Source organism: Lytechinus variegatus, chromosome 8, assembly GCF_018143015.1.
Source record: "Lytechinus variegatus isolate NC3 chromosome 8, Lvar_3.0, whole genome shotgun sequence".
In the NCBI taxonomy this organism is placed as follows: domain Eukaryota; kingdom Metazoa; phylum Echinodermata; class Echinoidea; order Temnopleuroida; family Toxopneustidae; genus Lytechinus; species Lytechinus variegatus.
Genome location: NC_054747.1, coordinates 15,902,169 through 15,922,823, shown reverse-complemented (window position 1 = coordinate 15,922,823; position 20,655 = coordinate 15,902,169). Strand labels below are relative to the sequence as shown.

Below are 20,655 nucleotides of genomic sequence, written 5' to 3'. Positions count from 1 at the left end.
TAAGGTCAAGTCCACCCTAGAAAAATGTTGATATGAATAAATAGGTAAAAATCAAACAAGCATAATGCTGAAAATTTCATCAAAATCGGATGAAAAATAAGAAAGTTATGACATTTTAAAGTTTTGCTTATTTTTCACAAAATAGTGATATGCACAGCTCAGTAGCATGCAAATGAAACAGATGATGATGTCCCTCACAATTTCTTTTGTTCTTAATTGTTTGAATAATACAATATTTCATTTTTTAACAGAATTGACAATAAAGTCTCCTAATTTGCATACCGACAGGGATGTGCATAAACTTAATGTCATAACTTTCTTATTTCACATCCAATTTCGATGAAATTTTCAGTGTTAAAGCTTGTTGGATTTTTCTTAACATCATCTTTTTGCTAAGGTGGAGTTGTCCTTTAAGTCATCTCCGATCCTCCTCCACAATAGATCTTGTGGTTTGGTTACACATCCGAAATGTGAAATTTATCACGTTCATCGGTGCCTTGTGAGGAAACAATCACCACTCACCCCTTACAGACAGGGTAACTTCAACTACCCTGAGATGATAGCGATGTTCATGCGAAAGCCAGGAGACATTGGCCCGTATTCTGCACTCTGGTTTAAACTTAAAATAATATTACTCAGCCCCACACAAACTGGGGAACTTGCAACTACTCCGGCCACTACTCTGAAACTACTCTGATGTCCACACTAAAATCTGTTATAACAGGAAATCAGAGCTACACCAGTAAGAGTATTTCACACCAGTGTAAGATTTACATTTGTGGTATTAGTTCTCCCCGCCGCCTCCACACTGATCTTATTTCTTGGTAGCCCAATCGGTTTACCAAATTCATTAATGTAATATATTTGGTGGCCTGCAAAGCAAATTTGGTGGCCCTAAAACAATAGAAGGTAATACAATTTATCAAAACCTTGGTTGCCCAACTGGGCTGCCAAGTCTGGGCTTTTAAAGAATTTCGGTGGCCCAACTCTCAAATATAGGTTGTACCGGGCAACGACTCATGTCAAGCCCTGCCCCCTCCCGTTGATGCAATTATAACACATTCAACATAACTCAATATTGTAATATGTACTCATTTATTCTAAATAGACAAGATTGCTAAAGAACCCAAACCCTATTTCTTCCCCTACCGATGAACCCTTTAACACAAAAATGCAAGTTAATGCCAAAATTGAAACGCATCGATCAGAGAGTGCGAGGTGGCCTTTCAACTGAACTTGAACTTTACTGATGACCACAAACTAGGAACAAACACTATCCAAAAAGACTAAAGCATCTTGACTCTCAGATTATAACATAATTTGTTTTTAACTTGATTTCTAGTCAAACATATGAAATGCAATGATTTTCATTGGTTTATATCCAGTGGATGAGAAACAAGAGTATTCTTTGGGTTGGTAACCACAGACAAATCTAATCTAACTTGACACCCACAAAGTCTCTTCTACGAACAGACACACACAAATATAAAAAAATGTATGGAGACTGTTATTATACGATTAAATGGAGCATTTGTGGCTCAGTGAATTAGTCTCCATACTCTGAAATAGGGGATTGTGGGTTCGAATCCAAGCCATGGCTCAATTTCTTTTATAGAAAATAATTACAGTAAAAGGGTAACAACATGAAAAGATTGCTTAAAAACTGTGAGCACTAGAATCAGAAGCCTAAAAAAGCTGGGGTAATATACTTATAGGTGCACCTTGAGTACCTCATGTGGAAAGGTGCATAACATTAACACCCTACATCACCATCATGATCGTCATCATCATTTTCATTATAATGGTTGCTATCATTACAAAATGTCGTTTCCAACATATCACAACTGATTATGAACTTGTAAAACTATCAATTCTTAATAGACACCTGTCCAACAAAATACAAGCATAAATTTTGTTTGGGCACCTGGGTCTAGTCTACAAACATCAAGTCATCAACTTCGGGTAGAAGTGGGTCTGAACTAGCAGACTACAGACTCCTCCATCATCTATTCTGTGTGTATAAACGGATCTAGTGTTAAAACCAGTCATTATTGTGCTAAGTCTTTTGATTCTTCTTTTCTCTTGTCGCCCATTCATCCCTTCATTTCCTCTCCAGTCATCAGAACCCTGATGAAGGCTTCCTGAGAGCGGGCTAGTTCAAGTGTAAATCAAAGAAAGCAACACTTTTCACACACGTGGCTTTTTTCATTTTCTGGTGGCGGTGATTGTTGTTGATGCTGTAGTTGTTTCTGATGTTGTTGTAGTTGTTGTTGTTATCATAGTTGCTGTTGTTGCTGCTCCTTTAGTTGTTGTATTCATTGTTGTTCCTGTTGACATTGTTGTTGTTTGGGTTGTGTTGCTGCCTATTATTGTTCTTGTTGTGGCTATTGTTGCTCTTGTGGATGTTATTGCTGTTGTTATTCTTGTTGGTATTGTTGTTGTTTGTTCGTTGTTGTGGGTATTTTCCACCCAAAAATATCTCTGAGATATTCTCTCAGTGGGTCTTTCACAAGGTTCCTATACTGCTAGATACTATTATATAGAATAAAGGTGTTGTACATTGGCAACGGACAATAATCCCTGCAATGATGGTAGTGGTTAATTGAACTAACTACCAATTTGACAAGAGAGCCTTATGCTTCAAGGTAAGCAACCAGAGGACTAACAGCTTATAGTCCTCTCTGAGGGACCTTGGTAATGAGGAAAAGTGCTTTATCAAGACCAAATACTGGCAAACCTCTCTAGTACCACTCTCATATCATAAGTTCTTTCATAGTTCTTAGTTGAACTATTATCTAAACCATGCTTTCACTTTTTTGGCATTTGAGATCTAGGTCTAACAAAAATATAATTCAAATTATGTTTCTCAATATCAAGTATCAGGCTTGTAGCTTAAGATCTCATATGAAAGCCCTCAGATTTGCTTCCAGCTTGTACTCATTTGCACTTTGCCTGCTTTAACCCGTCAAATCAAAGATTTCATATTTTCAAAAGGGAACTCCAACCTCATATTTCCAACTAGCTTCTAGACTAGTCTAAACCGAACTTACCAACTCTTCGATAACTTCTATGATTAACGATGAAAACAGCTCTAACTATCAATCAACATGAGTTGTGTTTTGTAAAAATAAAGGCAATTACAAGATATCACATATCCATATATAATTATATGTATTGCTATGTATCTAAAAACACTGAGGAAGAAAGAAATCCAATGTGTATAGACACTGGAAATCATCCTTTAATTTCTGTGCAAGGGACAATAATTGTAACATAAGTACAGGGCATTATACAGCTCTAATTTTTGTGGTGCTAAATATTGATTTGCAGGTGCAAATCCTTTCATTTTGTAGACTTATCACAGACACAGTGAACTTGTACCTCACAGTTTCAATTTGCCAAATCAATGTTATCCTATGTCTTGAAACTAGATTCGACTCAATTCAATTTAGTTCTTTTAAAATAGGACAGACTTCCCGGTCATGTTCTTGTTATAACCAAAATGTTCTTGATAAGCAATTAAAGATTAAATGCCTGGAACATACTTTTTACATCAACAGGTTGAGTTCCCCCACATGGATGTCTGCATAACCCACAGCGTCTATCCCAGCATGCTCTAGCTACAGAGCCTTGCTAACCTGCTGGGAGCAACCTTTGCTCATGTGGACCTTGTTCTTTAGCTCACAGTGACAAGGCTGTACTATAAACATAAAACTGATGTTGTATTGGACAGAAGAGGTGGAAAATAAATGGATTTAAGATGAATACTGCGGGATAATTTAGAAAAAATAATCAATATTAAATCTTAAAAAGGAAGGGGGCAAAGAGCACATTGAGCGAAAATTCAGGAACCATTTTGAAAGGCAATGTTGATCATATCAACCATAGTTTGGTTTTCTTGCATTCATGCCACAAACAGGCATCATATGGCATGCATCTGTAATCCAGGCTGTGTGGGGAAGTTACAAACTGAAGCAGAGGTTCAAGGTTCAAGCCCTATTCTCATCTATCGTCTATGCAAGTCGATTTCATCAAAGGCAACTATGTATATAGCTAGAACCCTGTCCAAATGGAGTAACATATAGTGATGAGCATGGCTGTGAAGCATGTCCTCAACTAAACCCTTGTATTGTGCAATCATACCTCAAAAAGAGATAAAGTTAAGGGGGCCAGTTTGATAAAACTTTTTACAATAACAAAATTGCAACAACAGTTAAAAGCTACTAAAATCATTCAATCTGATTGGCTGAGAGTAAATTTGTTATATAATTGTGCATTATTTGTTATCAAAATTCTTGATGAAACAGGCCCCTGAAGTTCATTGTCTTATCCCAAAATTGGCAGCATTCTACATTTCATGTCCTCTGATAGATTTTCTTCAAACTATTATTTTCATATCTTTTTTTTGTGAAATGAAACCTAGACATTCCTGTAGACTACAAACAGGTTGTTCCGTTTTTCAAACAAGACATATTTTCTATTCTTAACATGTGCAACACAGATGTTGGGCGAGAAGATTTTTCTGAAAGCAATGAATTTTCTCTCTATGTGTGTGGTTTGAATTTTGAAGCTTGCCTGGAGATCCTAAAAAATTTAGCAACATTGAAATAAAAAGACAGTGTCTTCATATGAAATAAGGCTTAGATATGATTTGTTTTACTCTGTGAACTGAGCAAAGTGATCTTGAAAACCAGAGTGTTTCACAAAATGAATGGTCAACAAACTTGCTCCGAGCCAAACAAATGCACAGTTTTCTGTAGCTTTCAATAACAGCAAAGGTGAAAATCATTGTTCATATCTTTTGTGAAATGCTTCCCTAATTGCAATTTTGTCTTGCGGGTTCTGGGCCTGTTTTATTTGATCGCTTTCCATTTTGCTTGGAGCATCCAGTGACAACTTATTTAGTGGGGAAAACAAAAGTGAACATGGTCTACAGTTCAACATGGCAATCCAACTTTGCTTTAAAACTGGAAATGCTTTTGACAGATGAAAAGCTACCTTCACTTTGTAAACAAAGGCTATGGATTTACAATCATCAAGTCGCACAACTAACCAATTCAGTGAAATCCAGCTTAAGAAGCTGACTGAATGTGTGCTGGGTCTTAAATTCAACATGATTTTTCCAACTTTGCTTTAAAACTGGAAATGCTTCAACGTACAGTCACACATTTAAACCGATTCAGTGTGATCCAGATTCAGAAAGTGGATGTGAACTGGGTCTTTAGGTCTTTACATCTTTACCTCAACATAGCATTCCAACTTCGCTTTAAAACTGGAAATGATTTTGACAGATGAAAAGCTACCTTGAGTTTGTAAACAAAAGTGAGGACCCTTGAGTCTATCCTAATATTATATAGAGATATCATGCTGGCCATGAGGAAAGGATCTCCTATGAAGCTGCGTTGCCATGGCTGTTTAGCACACAGCTGCAGCTGCGATGCTTTCCTTCCATTACATCCCACCGCTGTCACCTGTCTCGTGTGTTCAGATAATCTAAGTAGTATGTTTTCTAAGACCGGACACTGCAGAAATGCCATTAATGATTAACATCAATCCAGTGTCTTACAAGTTAACACCACAGAAGTGTTGAAACGGTACCATTTTGGCTTTGGGCTAATACCATATAGACGTTTAAACACCATGCAGTCAGTGTTAAAGAGTAGTTTGATTCTAAACTGGCATTATTTCAACACTTGTCTACCGCCACAGATATTTTGATACCAGCCCAGCTTCTATACCGGAACACACAAGGAAAGTGTTGAAATTGCACCAAATAGGCTTAGGTCCAACACCATATAGGCATTTAAACAATACCAACGTCAGGTTGATTCTTAACTGATGTTCTTCAAACACTTTTATTTTTCGAGTATCTCACATGTAGACACGAAGTTGTGGTTGGCAAATTAACACTGGGAATTATGCATTTTTTTTAAATTCTGCATAGGTTCAATTTTATAGCACAAGATATCTGGATCACACGAATGAAGAAGTTGTGGTGATTTCCCTCCAATTTTGAATTTCCCACAAATCTTTTACAAGATTCATTCAACCCATTCTTTATTTTGAGGTGAATGAAACCAAATCCTGTTTTACATCTTAAGGGGAAAGAATTACAGAAGTTTTTTATGATTCACCAAATTTCTTTCCTTTCATGAGGAAAGGATGCCAGAGAAACGAGAAGCTAAATATCCTACCTCTCTTTTTAACCGCATCAGCCTTCGCCTCTAAACAACAGTTTCCTCGAAAATCAAAATGGCATTGACAAATGAGAGCAGAACTTGGGCCATGCTCCTCAGAACACATGTGAGGGAAGATTGGGCTGTTCACACCAAGATCTTTTTTTTACAAAACATAGGGCTAAACTCTTTACATCTGGTAATATGATTCATGGAATATCTAGGATTTCAAAATTGGTGAGATAATGGGCAAAACGAATTTACAAATACGGGGCAATTTCAGTTTTTTTATTAAAAATAAATTAGAAGAGAAATAAAGAGTTTCCAATCCTCACATCCAAAAGGGCAGGACCAGAAGGGGTGTTGGTACCACATGCCAGTCTTCAACTTTGGGGAGCATGTGCTCAATACCCCCTTCCCCCTCCCCCCACCACACCTTCCCCCTCCCCTCCCCCTGGATCAATGCTTGATCTGACCATGGACCTACTACAAGTCCACAATATCTCGTAGTTCAGTGTCAGGTCTATTTTGCAGATTTGTGAAATGTATTCACTTATCTATACTGCCAGTTCGAATTGATTGATGCGAAACGATAAGTTAAAAATTTCAATTGAAAACCATGTGTATATTAAATATGAGTACAACAATTTTTTTTCCTCGTTAGAAAGAGGATAACGTGAATATTTCGAAGGCTAGAGATTTAGTGCAGTGAGTAATACCTTCCTATTGGTAAGTGAGCCCAAACTTGGATGTCTCCAGAGAGAAGATGGAGTTGACAGCCTGACCCAAATGTTTCAAATTTTGAAGAATTCAATTGTTCGCAGCCACTGGTATAGTAATTGATAAGGGATTTGTTTATCGACTTATTAAGGCTATATTGTTAATGGTATTTGGCTCAGAAAATGACAGCAAGAAAACACTGCACAAAATCAAGAGTTAGTTACTTTTATAGTAGACACATTTTTGCCCAAGATTATGCCGAAAAAAAAAATATATTTCCTGGTGCTCCTGGTAAGTGCCCACACAACCACAACTCTTAAAACTACAATACATACCATAAATATGCAACAACAACAAAATAGATTCCTACATGTATTTTCAAGTGGAAAAAGTTGCTCTAATATACAGGACGGTACTTTTCATAGGCCCAGGGGGGAGGGGCAACAAGCAGAAATTTATTTGGTAAAGGAATAGACTTTTCTCAATCTGTTTGAACGACTCATATTTTTTCAATACATCATACGAGTAAAATTCATCACACAAACTCATTACAATCAGTTTTGAAAATCATTAGGCCCTTTCCATTGAATTTTGTCCCTTCTAATTTTCATCCTTTTTTTGTGTGTTTTATTTCCTTCCCACGTACTCTGGCAATATTTCCTCAAAAGCATGTAACTGACAGTCTCACTTTACTTTCTAAAATGTGCTCCCTGACTCATTTCTGAGGCAACAACCGCAAATCATAACACAAACACAAAATAAAACACAACACAGAGTGCTCTCCTCTTTTAAAGGGGAAATTAACCCTGATGAAAAGTTGGTTTTAATCACGACAGAAAATAAGAGAAAAATATTTAGGGTGGTTAGATGAAAATTCATGAAAGAATAAGAGAGTTATGAGTTTTTTAGCTTTTTTTATTTATTACATCACACATGCTAGCAGCTCATCCAAGTTAACATGTACTATCAATTTTGTATACTTCAATTTTTAATGGAAAATGATTACCTAAAAAAAGCATAAAAATCAAAAGGGGGTATCATATGGAATGATGTATCTGATGATATATCCCCAGAACAAATAAAATCACTTCCAATTTTTTTTTTTAGAAAATGACACTTTAAAGAGGATCACAGGATATACATGGGGGAGCGGCTCATCTGTGATGTCACAAAATAAAAACAACACCCAAAAAATCACTCCTTATTTCTCTGAAAAATTTTCAGCACACCTTCACCAATTTTTGTCTTTTTTTATTTTTTCAAAACTTCATTTTTTGCAGATAAGTGTGTTTGACCCTTGAGGAAGTAAGGGTCCACCATGGAGTGTATCCAAGTCATGTTTCATAAGGCTGTTAAGAAGTTATGCATGATTTAACAAACAACTAGTGACCTTATCATGCTATATTTTATAGCTGGTGTAAGCACCTCCACATAATTTCTTGTAGTGGGTCAAGTTGGGAGCAAATTTATGAGTAAATCTGTGTGTAAATTTGTGCGTAGATTTGTGTGTAAATTTGGGTCTTAATTTATGTGTAAATTTGTGCATAGAGGCATAAATCTGTGTGTAAATTTGTGCACTGATGTGTAAATTTGTGTATAATTTCTTGTGTAAATTTGTGCGTAATTTCTTGTGTTAATTTGTGCATGAAATCATGTGTGACTTACGAACAGCTCAAAGGCAATCACATTTTAAAACAGCTCATTTCCACCAGCCATCTAAAAAAGTTTGTGAACTGTGAGATTCCTAGAAGGCCTATATATTTTCATTTGCAGTTCGTAGAAATACAGAAGAAAGTGAAATCTCTTGTTACTGTGAAGATAACTTCATACAGACCCACATCTTCTCATAAGATGCAGGTCTCATATCAGACAAAAGTGGAATACAGCACAGACTATGCATGATGGAAGCAGAAGTTCCCTCTCTTAATCACTGCCAATCGATTTCACTCTTAATCTCTTCTCACTGTTCATGACATCTTCACATTAATCACTGGTGCGTAATTTCCCTTCTGTAAATTGGCCACATGCACCAAGCACCCGCTCTCGATTCGATTACAATTCATTCCAAATTTGTTTCCCATGATCTCGGGTGTTAAAGGGTCAAGACAAAACGTCTTCAGGATCGCAGATCCAGATGGAATATAGATGTCCTGCACATTCCATAGGATAACGTGAACCACTAATTCTAAGTGTAGGCACAAGCACAGATCTAGAAATGATATCAAAGCTTGTGTTATCATTGTTCATCTATTTACTATCATTAAGAAATGATGGTCTGAAGTTCCATGATCTGTAGCTATAGTGACCTTTTTGGTTTGCGTTTTTATTTGTGATTCATGTCTGTGATAACAGCTTTAATAAAATCAATTGAAAACAACATTTTCTTTACAAATTAAATGATTGTAATTGACACAACAATCAGAAAATCAGTAATTTGAATACGAGTTTGAGAAAGTTGTGCTTATATTTATATTTAGAATCAATTTTCTGAAAAGTCTTAACTTTATTCATTCGATCTAAAAGTGATATACAGTGCATATAAAAAAAGTTTACACTTTGAAAAAGCCCTGGAAATTAAAAAATATAAAACATGTGTAATTTTTTCACATACAATCCTGGGTTTGGGGCTCATCTATCCAATGAAGGTAAAAGTTTTGACATAATGCTACATTTGAGTGAGCACTGTCCATTTTTGTAAAGCTCGCAGAAATGCTTGTTTTCACGCTGTGTCAAGGGGAATGGGCGAAATCAAACTTACCCTGCGAAACATTTCTCATACGTTTGCCTTGCACTTTTAGTCAGTTGAAATAAAACGGATACTTTTTAAGCATTTTGTAACAATTTTGCCACCCAAATTGAAATTTCAACACTTAGTAAGCACAGCCTTTACCCTCTTTGTGCCAGCTGGATTTGAGCACAAAACGGATTCTGAACAAAAGTTTATATCAGACATCTCCAGCACTTTTTCACAAAGTTTTTATCATTTAAAAAGGGTTTACATTTCGTTCTTCATTTAATACTTGTTTCTCCACACCTTTCCCAAGCTTGACAATGATCAACAAAATAAAAATCAAGCCTAAGCCATTTCGTGTAAATCACAGCTCAGTGTAAAGCAAATATCGTCATGACGGCCTTGGTGTGTGGGGGAGAGGGGTGGGGCGCAATGAACCCTTTGAAGTGTTTTGGGCAAGGAAACAAGTGTAAAAAGGTAAAAAATATGTTCAAATCATTTTTACTAGCTAAATTCCATGTGTTCTTTATAATTAAGGTCTACTTTTATTCGCATAACTATTTCAAAGTTCTGCGCAAATCATTTTTCACTAACTTTTCAAAAGTGAGTGATGCTCACTCAAGCAGAAATATTTTTTGACAATTATATCGTCATTTGCTTAAATGGATCTGTACCAATGTTAAAATGTGGAAAAATCTTATTCAGGATGTATGATTTTACATAATTTTGTAAAAGTGTAAACTTTTTTTGATATGCACTGTATAAGTCCATGTTATCACCCAAGATGAGGCACAGTATACATGTAACTGGTGCTTGAAGTAGCAACTTATACAATAATTATCTTGGGTTTTTTTTCCTTCTAAGAAGCATTCATTACCAGTGATATCATAATGTTCTCCCTTTTTCAAACAATGTATTAATGAGAGCACATATACATTAAACTTCAAAAATAAACTACATTAATATCTTCATTAGATAATGAATTGTTCATGACGATTTCACAACATGACTCACATGTTTCAACAATCATTAAATCTTGCCTGTCAAAACTCTTTTTTGTTAAGGATATTATGATTTACTTTAGACTATCATCTAAAATGTTGTTTCTACAAGGCGTTGTGATTAGGGCCGTCTGCACCATCCCGAGTTTTCAAATTAGCGTGCTATTTCTGATCCGGCAAATTATCCCGATCTGAACAATCTCGAGATTATTTGCAAATGAGACGCAATTATCGCGCTAGTTCGTACGATTAATCTCGAGATTGCAATCTCAAGTCACCTTGGGATCATTTGCAAAATACCGCGCTATTTCAAGAATTATCACGTTAATTTGTAGGTGCAGACGCACTCGGGATTATTCATTCACGGCATCAGACCATAATGCACCAATGCCTCGCTCGAGCAGGAATCGCTCTTTTTGCGATGGTGGAGACGGGGTTTCTTGAATCTCAAGATTAATCGCGAAGAGGGCCGATCGGGCTAAAATCTTGAGATTGAGCTAACTTAGGATGGTGCCGATTGACATCATTTTCTATTTTGTTTGTATAGGCCCTGGAAAGTGGGGGAGCTGGGGGTGCTAATGCACTCACAAGATTTTTCTTGGGGTGCTGCGTGCATTATTCTCTCCTCTTTTTTTCTTTTTTTTAATTGTCAAATTTAATCCAGCGCCCCCAGTGAAAAAATAGCTCCCATGCCCTGATAGGAAAATGTGTGTTATATAGAAATTAAACAGTTGAATGGATCCATTTAAACAGAATAAGGTAGCACTATCTATACAAACATAATATACCTTCTAAGGATTGCCAGAAATTTGTCTCTCCAAAAAAATTATACATTACATTTCTTTTAAACACAGATTCGCAACTTCGTAGAAATTACTGAGAAAAGATATGCAATTATATTAAGTCTAGACAGGATAGGGCTGACCACATGACAAGTTTTCTATTTAAAAAAAACACACTAATTGATTCTTGATTCTAATAGACGTTTCATACTAACATTAATCAAATTTGATCGCAGTTATTTCATAAACATTTCCCCCAATGCAAAACATGCGACCAAACTCGATTTTCGATGAAGCTGTTCAGCTTCAGTTTCAGGGAAGGACTTGTGATGTATTTTGACCAAAAGTACAGGGAGTTGTTTTTGAGAACTGAGACTGGACTCATTTCTGTTGTGCCGGCGAGTTCAAGGACACCATAGACAAGACACAGGAACTTGTCTGTTATTGTAGTGAGAACTGAGCACAGTCTGGTTAGGTGTGAGGAATAATGCCAGGATTGCCATTAGTGTGGGGGAAACAATCAATTCTCCATGTTGGCCCTTATCCATGAAATTATTCAGAGATTTTCCCAAAACAAACAAAATAATTTCACGGTTTTGATGAGGAAGGTATCCCGAAATCATTTGGCTTTGGTCAATTTCACACTATGGTTTAGATATAACTTATTCAAATAGTTGATAGAGGTAAGAATGATTATAACCAAGATCAAATATCAGTTTTCGTGTCTTCTCTTTCCGTTAATGCCCACAATCATTATATTGATTATTATGGCATATGAACGTCAAGATTGACTTGACTTACCAGGACCGGCAGGTGCAATACACCGGGTGAACACCCTACTCTTTGACGAATAGTGTATTGGTTTTAACGTGCATAGGTTGTGACTCTCCTATACACGGGACCAACATTTGCGTCCTTTCCGATGGACGGAGTGTTTTCCAACTGCATTCACACCTGCACTGAATACAGTGGTGAGGCACGATAACACACAATGCTATAGCATCAGATTTTTTGTTAGACGCGTTTCGGCATGAGCGGGACTCGAACCCCTCACGTTGAGATCTACGATCTTATCCGAAACATGCGCTCTAACCGACTGAGCTATGCTGCCTCTGTATAATTTAAATCACATGGTATTGTAAGAGACAGTAGAACAATCACAGACTTTGTAATGGTATGTCAACTGTGCAAATGAGACATATATGCAAATGAGCCATATATGTAAATTTCTGTTTGTTTATATTAAATAAAGAAGGTAAACTTGTAACAAAAAATGATGCAGAAATTTTATAAATTAATGATTATAATGATTTATAATTTGCTCTTCATAAAAAAAGACCAGATACAATCTACTTATTCAAAATAATTGCTTTGAAAACTAATAGGAGCTCCTGTCATTTTTACTTAAAAATCATATTTTTTTCATTTAAGTTTCAAATTTATAAAATTCCCCATGAATAAGATAACTTTTTCAAATATGAGTGAAGGTTCTGTCTAGTCTTCCTATTGTTGATGCCTCCAATAATAAGAGTGGATTATTATGGCAAACTGAATAGAGAGGAGTAACTGCGAAGAACACCACCTGTCCTGGTGGGCGTTTCATAAAGCTGTTCATAAGTTAAGAGCGACTTAAAGAACGACTGGTGGTCCTTTCTTGTGGTAAATTGTATATACATTAGCGATGGTTTAGTGCATAAGAACGGTTCACCAGTCGTTCTTAAAGTCGCTCTAATCTTACGAACAGCTTTATGAAACAGCCCCTGCAATGTCTCATCATGCAGTCTCTACCATGATTCCCCCAGCCTTTCTGCTTTCTTTCTTACTCTTTTTTTTTAACGGCAAATAGTGCAGTGTCTTCGTTTTGCACCTGGGTCATTACTTTACAAAATCGCAGCTCTCAGAATGACCTTGCCTCCTTTAACATGGTGCGCTTCTGAGAGACGATTCGTTAATGAGTATTAATCTACATGTAATCAATGCAGTAGACCGTTCAATCAAATTTACAAACCACGGGTTTCAATTGAGTTAGCTCTGCTCTCTGACTCAAAATGACTTCACATCAGTTACCTTGCTTAATAGTCTGCCATTCCAAACCTCAAGCCCGGTGCCTACTGCACGATCCAACTACCACACAATTTTTTAACAAATCGTAATATGTATTAAATATGAAAAATTCCAAGAAGTAAAATTGTTAATCCAAAGTTTGGCATAATGCAACGTGTAGAAATTCTAAGATCAAAATTTTGCTTTACTGTAAGCCGTGTGGTCAGATAAAAGTCAAAATTTTATTCATATCACAGCATATTGATGATGTAATAATGATTTGTAATTGAATTTTTTTCTCTACAGACAGGCTTGAAATCGGAAGTTTAATTTTAGTCCTTTGGCAAGGCATCAATCCACACTTTGCCACTCTCCACCCAGGTGTTAAATGGGTACCCGGTAAGATGTGAAATCCTATATGTAGTATACCTAGCAATTGAGTCTTGGAACTCTTGTAGGAATGCTCCCCAGGGAGTGGAGAAGGTGCATACATTGTATGCGGGCATGTAAGGATCCGATGACCGGGATAATAATGTCTGTAAAGCGCTTAGAGACGTCGTTCCGATGTATTAAGCGCTGTATAAATGCAGAATATTATTATTATTAAGTTTAATTTTTATATTCAGAAATTTAAATATAACATTTAAATATATCAATATCTTTAACTTTCGGATAGCAACAGATGGTGTAATGTGTGCCAGGCTGTATGCCTCACTCACACTTACAAAACCGACTCCAAACAGTCCAATGATATCCCATTCAAAATAATGATTCAGTTTCCCTGGTGTGAACATAGCAAACGGTTTTGGATAAGCATGCAGAACTCTAGAAACTTGAAATGTTTACACTTGTGTATAAATACATTGTAAGAATTTATGCAGGACTTTTGAACATTTCCTGCGCTACATGATACACTATGTAGCTGATAATGTTTGAACAACACTATTCGGCAGTCTTGAACCGAGACTAGTCAGACTTAACCTTGGCAGCCAATGATAGCTTTGACATTCCAAGTTCACTTGTTTTCTCTTTTTTTTACAGGGGGGGGTCACTTCAACGGTGACAAATGATAAAGTCGTAGCATAGGGATCCGGGCACATAGTCTAGTAAGCTATATAAATACACCATGATCAAATACAGACATCCAAAATACAGGTGGAATTTGGGCAAATAGTTGAAAAGGGGAAATTCAAATATCTATATAATCATAGCTCAAAAAACCCTGATGGGTTCAGTGCAATGCGGTGCTTCAATGAATATTTAAAGGGGACGCATTGATTTTCCTTTTATGAATTATGATTTTATTTTATCCATAAAACAATTCTGTTAACCGATATTTACTTTTCACAAGAACTTTTTGTTTTTAATAGTGGCTTAAGGTTTGGAAAATATGGGCCATATTTGATCATATTACATGCATGATGGTAGAATCAGGTACAAAGATGAAACTAAAAAAAGGGTAAATGTGCCACTTATATAACCTTCTATGCTAATAATTACATGAATCCTGATGGAGTAAAAAGCAGATTGCTTCAAATAATATTGATATTAAAGTTTCAAAATAAAGTAATAATTTGGAACCTAATTGCTAAGACACTAGTAATATCCTTTCATTTGAGTCACTTAGTAATTGTCTATTCCTGTCTTTTTTTCAAGCTACTATTGTTTCAAACTTTTGAACTGTCCAAAAGGATCCTTGAAACTATTCTTATACTGAACACATAATCTACCTTGGCCTCAAAGAGCTTTACACTTATTATGTCCAGTACACAAAATTAATTCATACCAGTTTTCATAGTGTTAACACTTAAAGCACTCATCAAATCACCACATCGCTAAACCTGAAAAAAAATATTTATTTCCCTGTGCCATTTAGTTCCACCCTTTCAGCGAGCGAAAGGTCCAATCTTGGCTTATTTAAATGCAATATAGTAATTATTTACAATGTATATCAGGACCTCAAAACACAAGCCTAAAACTTTTAAATTATTGTAGGTCTAATATTTTTACTACTGATTACATACAGTGATGAGCAAACGATTAAAGAAATCAATCATATATTCTTTCTTTAAATGGAATTATAAAACTTTGAAGTTTTAAAAATGTTCTAAAAGTCTATAAAAAAAAGTAATTATATAATCAAATAAAAAAGGTTTTTTAATCGATACTATAATACATATTTTTCATTATATATTTCTCATAATCATATAATACTTCATAATAATATTCTAATCAGAAGACTATATGAAAATGAAAAGGGGGGCCAGCTGAGTCAGTCATGTTGGCAATATTGGAAGGTCGATACATGTCATTATAAATGACTGATACATCATAGACTATTAAGACCCTAATCACATGATGATGTCATAGCAGCAGATATTAATCCACTGACGAGATTAGAGCTATATGATAAACAGGTATTAAAAAGTAAGTTTCCATTCCATTTTCCAGTATCACAGATTAATATCAATAAATCAATTTTTACTACTTTGTTGATTGCAACTTGATAATTTAACTCTAAACTTCAACATGTTAATCTACAGTCACTTTATACACGGAGCTACTATGCTTTATACATTTATCACTTGAAAATCCCATTAGCACATAGTGGAAGTATTAAAAGGTAGTTAGCAATTTTGTCTAGAATTCAATAATCATCATTGGTCCAGTAACTGTTGTAAACATAATTACTGACTTTAAGGTAATTACAATTTTGCAGGAGTATTTAAAGTTTTAAGTAGAGGAGGACGCAAGTGCTGTCAGGGATTCGAGCCCAGACATTGTGGTTCAAGTTAACATCCGGAGACTTAACCACTGAGCCACAATACCTCTACATTAAATAGATTATAATTTATTTATTAAACATAGGTTATAAGTTTTCATGGTTAATAAAAATTGATAATTTAGAAATTGTCTGACATATCAACTTTTTAGCTACATGTTTATTCATGATGTGAATAAAAACCTACACTTTAAAAAAACAGAGAGTAAAATTTACCCAATATTGGGTAGAAAGGGAACATGCATGTTTGCTGGGTAATTTCCCCCCAATATTGGGCAAAATGCATGTTTGAAGGGAAAATTTCAATGCAACATTGCGTAAAATTTACCCAACAAAAACATGCATGTTCCCATTTTACCCAATATTGGGTAAACTTTTTTTATATTGTATCAAATGATCCATGACTGAATGCACTATTAGCATTCCCTTCTTCAACAATACCACTTGTTAGCTATTTCTGGGTCTCGATTATTATTTGGATAGGTCTAGGTCTAGATCGGTATTTGAACCAGTCCACCAGAGGTTAGAGGCGAGCATTGCTTCGTAATCTGTAAAAATATGACTCAGAGCCTAGGTCAATAATTTAAAATCTCCGAAGACAGATTCCTCTATCAGTGGTCCCTAGTTTCATTCAGAACCAAATCATTTCACATACAACTATTCTTTATATTTTTTTTCTAAACAATTTTTTCGTTGTCACGTACTTTATTCATGTTTAATTTACCCAGAAAAATGGAGCAAAGCAGCTGCATCAATGATTTTTTGTTTAAGTACAAAGAATGTTCAATTTGTTTGTTCAATAGTTTGTAAATATATGTATGCATATACAATGTCTATAAATCTAGATATTTCATTTTTAACCAAAGACACAAATTTATAGACATGTATGTCTTTTCGTGTTGTACATCATATGTTGTTCACCAATAACCATTGAGGTGTCGATAGTCGATAGTCAAATGTATCTATTTTCAATGGATGATACAGTATCTACAGTGCTCACATTTCTCATACATTATGTAAGACAGATAGTAACAAAAAACTTGGGTACAGTCCAACCTCTCTTTTCCGGCCTCCCCTTATCCGGATCTCTTTACTATCCGGACGCACACTTGCCGAGATTTTTTTTATAATTTTTTTTTCAATCTAGTATGTGAGGAAATGAGATTTCAATCTAAACTCAATCCTATACGTAATCTCACTTTGATTACATATATTCCCAAATACATGTATAGTTAACCTACAAAAAAATTATATTCATGAAAGTATCTCACCCAAATCATCAAAAGAACTTGGGCATGATTATTTTTCTGTAAATCAGGGTGCAGCGCAAACATTTCATCACGTTTCTCTTTTTGCTTCACGGGAAAAACAACACGTCTCGCTAGTGCTAGCTAACGTTAGGCCTCAATACGGACAGCACCGTCAATCATGTTAGCGCCTACAGTCACTGTAACAAAGGCTGACATTGTGAAGCTGCGATACCCGCCGCGATGATATAAGTGTAAAACTTGGTGTCATCGAGTCATTCTCTTTCTTTCGAGGTATGCTCGATGTATACCTTAGTCATTTTAGCAGGTAAATTATCCAAGAGTTTTGGCCATCGATCGATTTCATTTCCGTAAAAACACTGCCTATAATTTGCAATGATACTGCAGTGAATACTGTCTGTACGCCCACTACAATAGTGTAGCTACCGCCGTTGGCCTGGGGGAGGTAGTAGTTACCGTTGGATGGCAAAGTTACCAAAATAGTGACTTTTAAGCAACGGGGCACTGGAGTGATAAATTGCTGAATAAAGTCAACATATTGCCATCATTAGATTATTTGTAACTCTTTTAAGCTTAACATAAAAGAAATCAAGTTTGACTCGACTACCTACTTACTTACCGTCATTAGCAACTGAATGCTATCCACTCTGTCACCCAATGATATCCCATGGGTGAACTTTGACATATTATTCTAAGCAATTATTTTTCACATAAATGTTTCAATTGTAATTTACCTCTCACATTCATAACGGACCGTCGCAACCAAAAGATTACCACTTTGTCAATAGTACCCCATGGGTGAACTTATGGGATGTGGGTGACCTATCGATTTAATCAATTATTTCAAGTTAATGTTTTTATTTTGAATTGACCTCTCACCTCTGTAGTTGACCCCTGCGACCATAGGATGCCCACTTTGACACTGGTAGCCCATGGGTGAACTTTGACATCTCGTGCACCTGTTGGGGGCGGTACATGTGCCCCCTCCTTCGCAAGTTCCTCTGCACGTAGCTGAAAAGTACAAAATAGGACAATGAAACTTCGTTATTTAGTTTACTTTTCTCTGAAAAGATTTGTTAATGAATATTGTTCGGTTCATTTCAATTTCTGTTTTTTTCTCAGCATCAAAATTATATGCAATATGCAGAGCTGCCAACCTGAACAAGAACATTTCAGTATTTCTAAAGCTGAAAATCAGTATGTTGGTGAGGAAATCAGTATTTCCAAGGAAATAGCACAGGACAACACATAAACTGAAACTTTAGAAATAAGTATTTTGCATGAAACCATCAGTATTCTTCTCAATTTTCAGTACTAAATACTGAAAATCAGTACTACTTGGCAGCTCTGAATATGTACTAGCATGATAAATAACTTGTATTTTGAGAAAAACAGAAGCTGAAAAAAAAGTTTGTAAAAAAATCTGGTGAGTAGTAACTACTAAATAGTATGAAATTTAGTCATAATTCAAACCCATAATTCATCATTATGAAGCTAATTGCACACCAAAACAGTGTTGTGGGTCAGTAGGTCTCTGGACTTCAAACCTCAGGTCTGGGGTTCAATTTTCTCTGCAGCAGTAATGTCCTTTGGCAAGATATTCCTCTACATGTGCCACTCTCCATCCCCAGGAGTGCATCTTTGAAACCTCTTGGCGGTTACTAACCAATTTGGTTCAAAATGATATATCAATATTAAATCTGTTGTTTGGCTTTTCTAAAAAGATGATAAATCTTTATGATTCTGGAGAATATACAGCTAGAGAATACACTGTTAAAAATTTATCCTTAAAACAAAAGAAGCTCCTGCAGCAGAGTCTCGAGAACACCTGTAATCTAACCAGATTGCGTAATCTTACAGGAAATTGGTATTTGATGTATGGAATCTTACAAATTTCCTTGAATAAAACACCCTTTTCCCCTTTTTAAACAGACCTGTTCTGTTAAATTGCAGAAAAAATCCCGTTTTATGAATTTACAGAATGATTCTGTCATTGCTTTCTGCAAAATCTTCTGTTTTTCCTGTAAAATCAGGTTTTTTAACAGTTTGCAACAGGTATCACAGTGAATATCATTTTTTTTATTATTATTCGAACGAAAAGGCTAATCAAAACTGGATCTAATGACCATGACTGATCCTGTATTCCCACTGGCCCATTTTCACGTCCTAATAACGTCCATGTGTTTTGCTTCATCATGGTGTGGTTTCGTTTTCAGCTGCAAGGTTGGACATTGACCAAATCCAGATTTGTAAACCCTTTTTTGTTACTTTAATATTTTGTCTGTCATAAAACATAAAGGATTTTCCTCAGAAAATCGTCTCAGTGAATTCCTGAGAAATTATTAAAGTGAAGTTCAATATCCACTTTCCTTTCCCTTCTATTCTCCCCCTTTGACATTCCTTCCTCTTCCCTTCACTTTTATGTTTTCTATCTCTCTGTTCTACTCTCATCAGCTCTCTTACCTTCTTCTCTTTCTCTCTCTCTCTATCCCCCTCTTTCTCTATCTTTCTGTTCATATCTTTCTCCATCCCTCTCATACTCTCTCTCTTTTTCTTCTCCCAATGTTATTTCTCTGTATCTGTACCCCCCCCCCCCTGGGTATATTTTAAATTGGTCTAATGCCAATTCATGCAATTACCAACTCGTCTACTATCATTTGGTCTACCTTCAGTTCGTCAACAATCCACTCAGTCTTAATGCCATTTCTTCCATTCACCATTACTTCAAATAACCAGATGGTCCATTGGCAATTTAGTCCATATGCCATTTGGTCTAATTTGACGAAGTGTTAATTGGGCGAAATAAATGACGAGAAAAGTACCCTTTTTAGACAGGCTAAAATTTCCTTAACCCCGTACTATTGGTGGGGCTAAATGGCAATTTAGCCCCACCTATAGTACGGGGTTAAGCTTAGCCCACTTTCGTTTTACACAGCGTTTTTGCAAAGTGGGCTAACCCCACCTATAGTACGGGATTATTTGGCCCTGCAAAAAAGCAGGGTTATCCCACCAATTGCGGTGCTAAGAGCAATAGTACGGGGTTAAGATCGCATGTGTAAAACGAAAGTGGGCTAAGCGCTCCCATTCATGCCCCGCAATAGAGCCGGTCCTGTTGTCCAATCAGAGGTAAGTATAATGAATATTCATGACAG

General features: G+C 35.9%; 1 protein-coding gene across 1 annotated transcript in view; it reads right to left on the bottom strand.

Moving 5' to 3' along the window:
* LOC121419513 overlaps positions 1 to 20,655 on the bottom strand; it is a 331,043-nt gene that overhangs the window by 280,865 nt on the left and 29,523 nt on the right. The window contains exon 3 of the mRNA XM_041613966.1: positions 18,383 to 18,514. Coding sequence (XP_041469900.1) covers positions 18,383 to 18,514 — 132 coding nt within the window. The remainder of the gene's footprint in view (positions 1 to 18,382; positions 18,515 to 20,655) is intronic.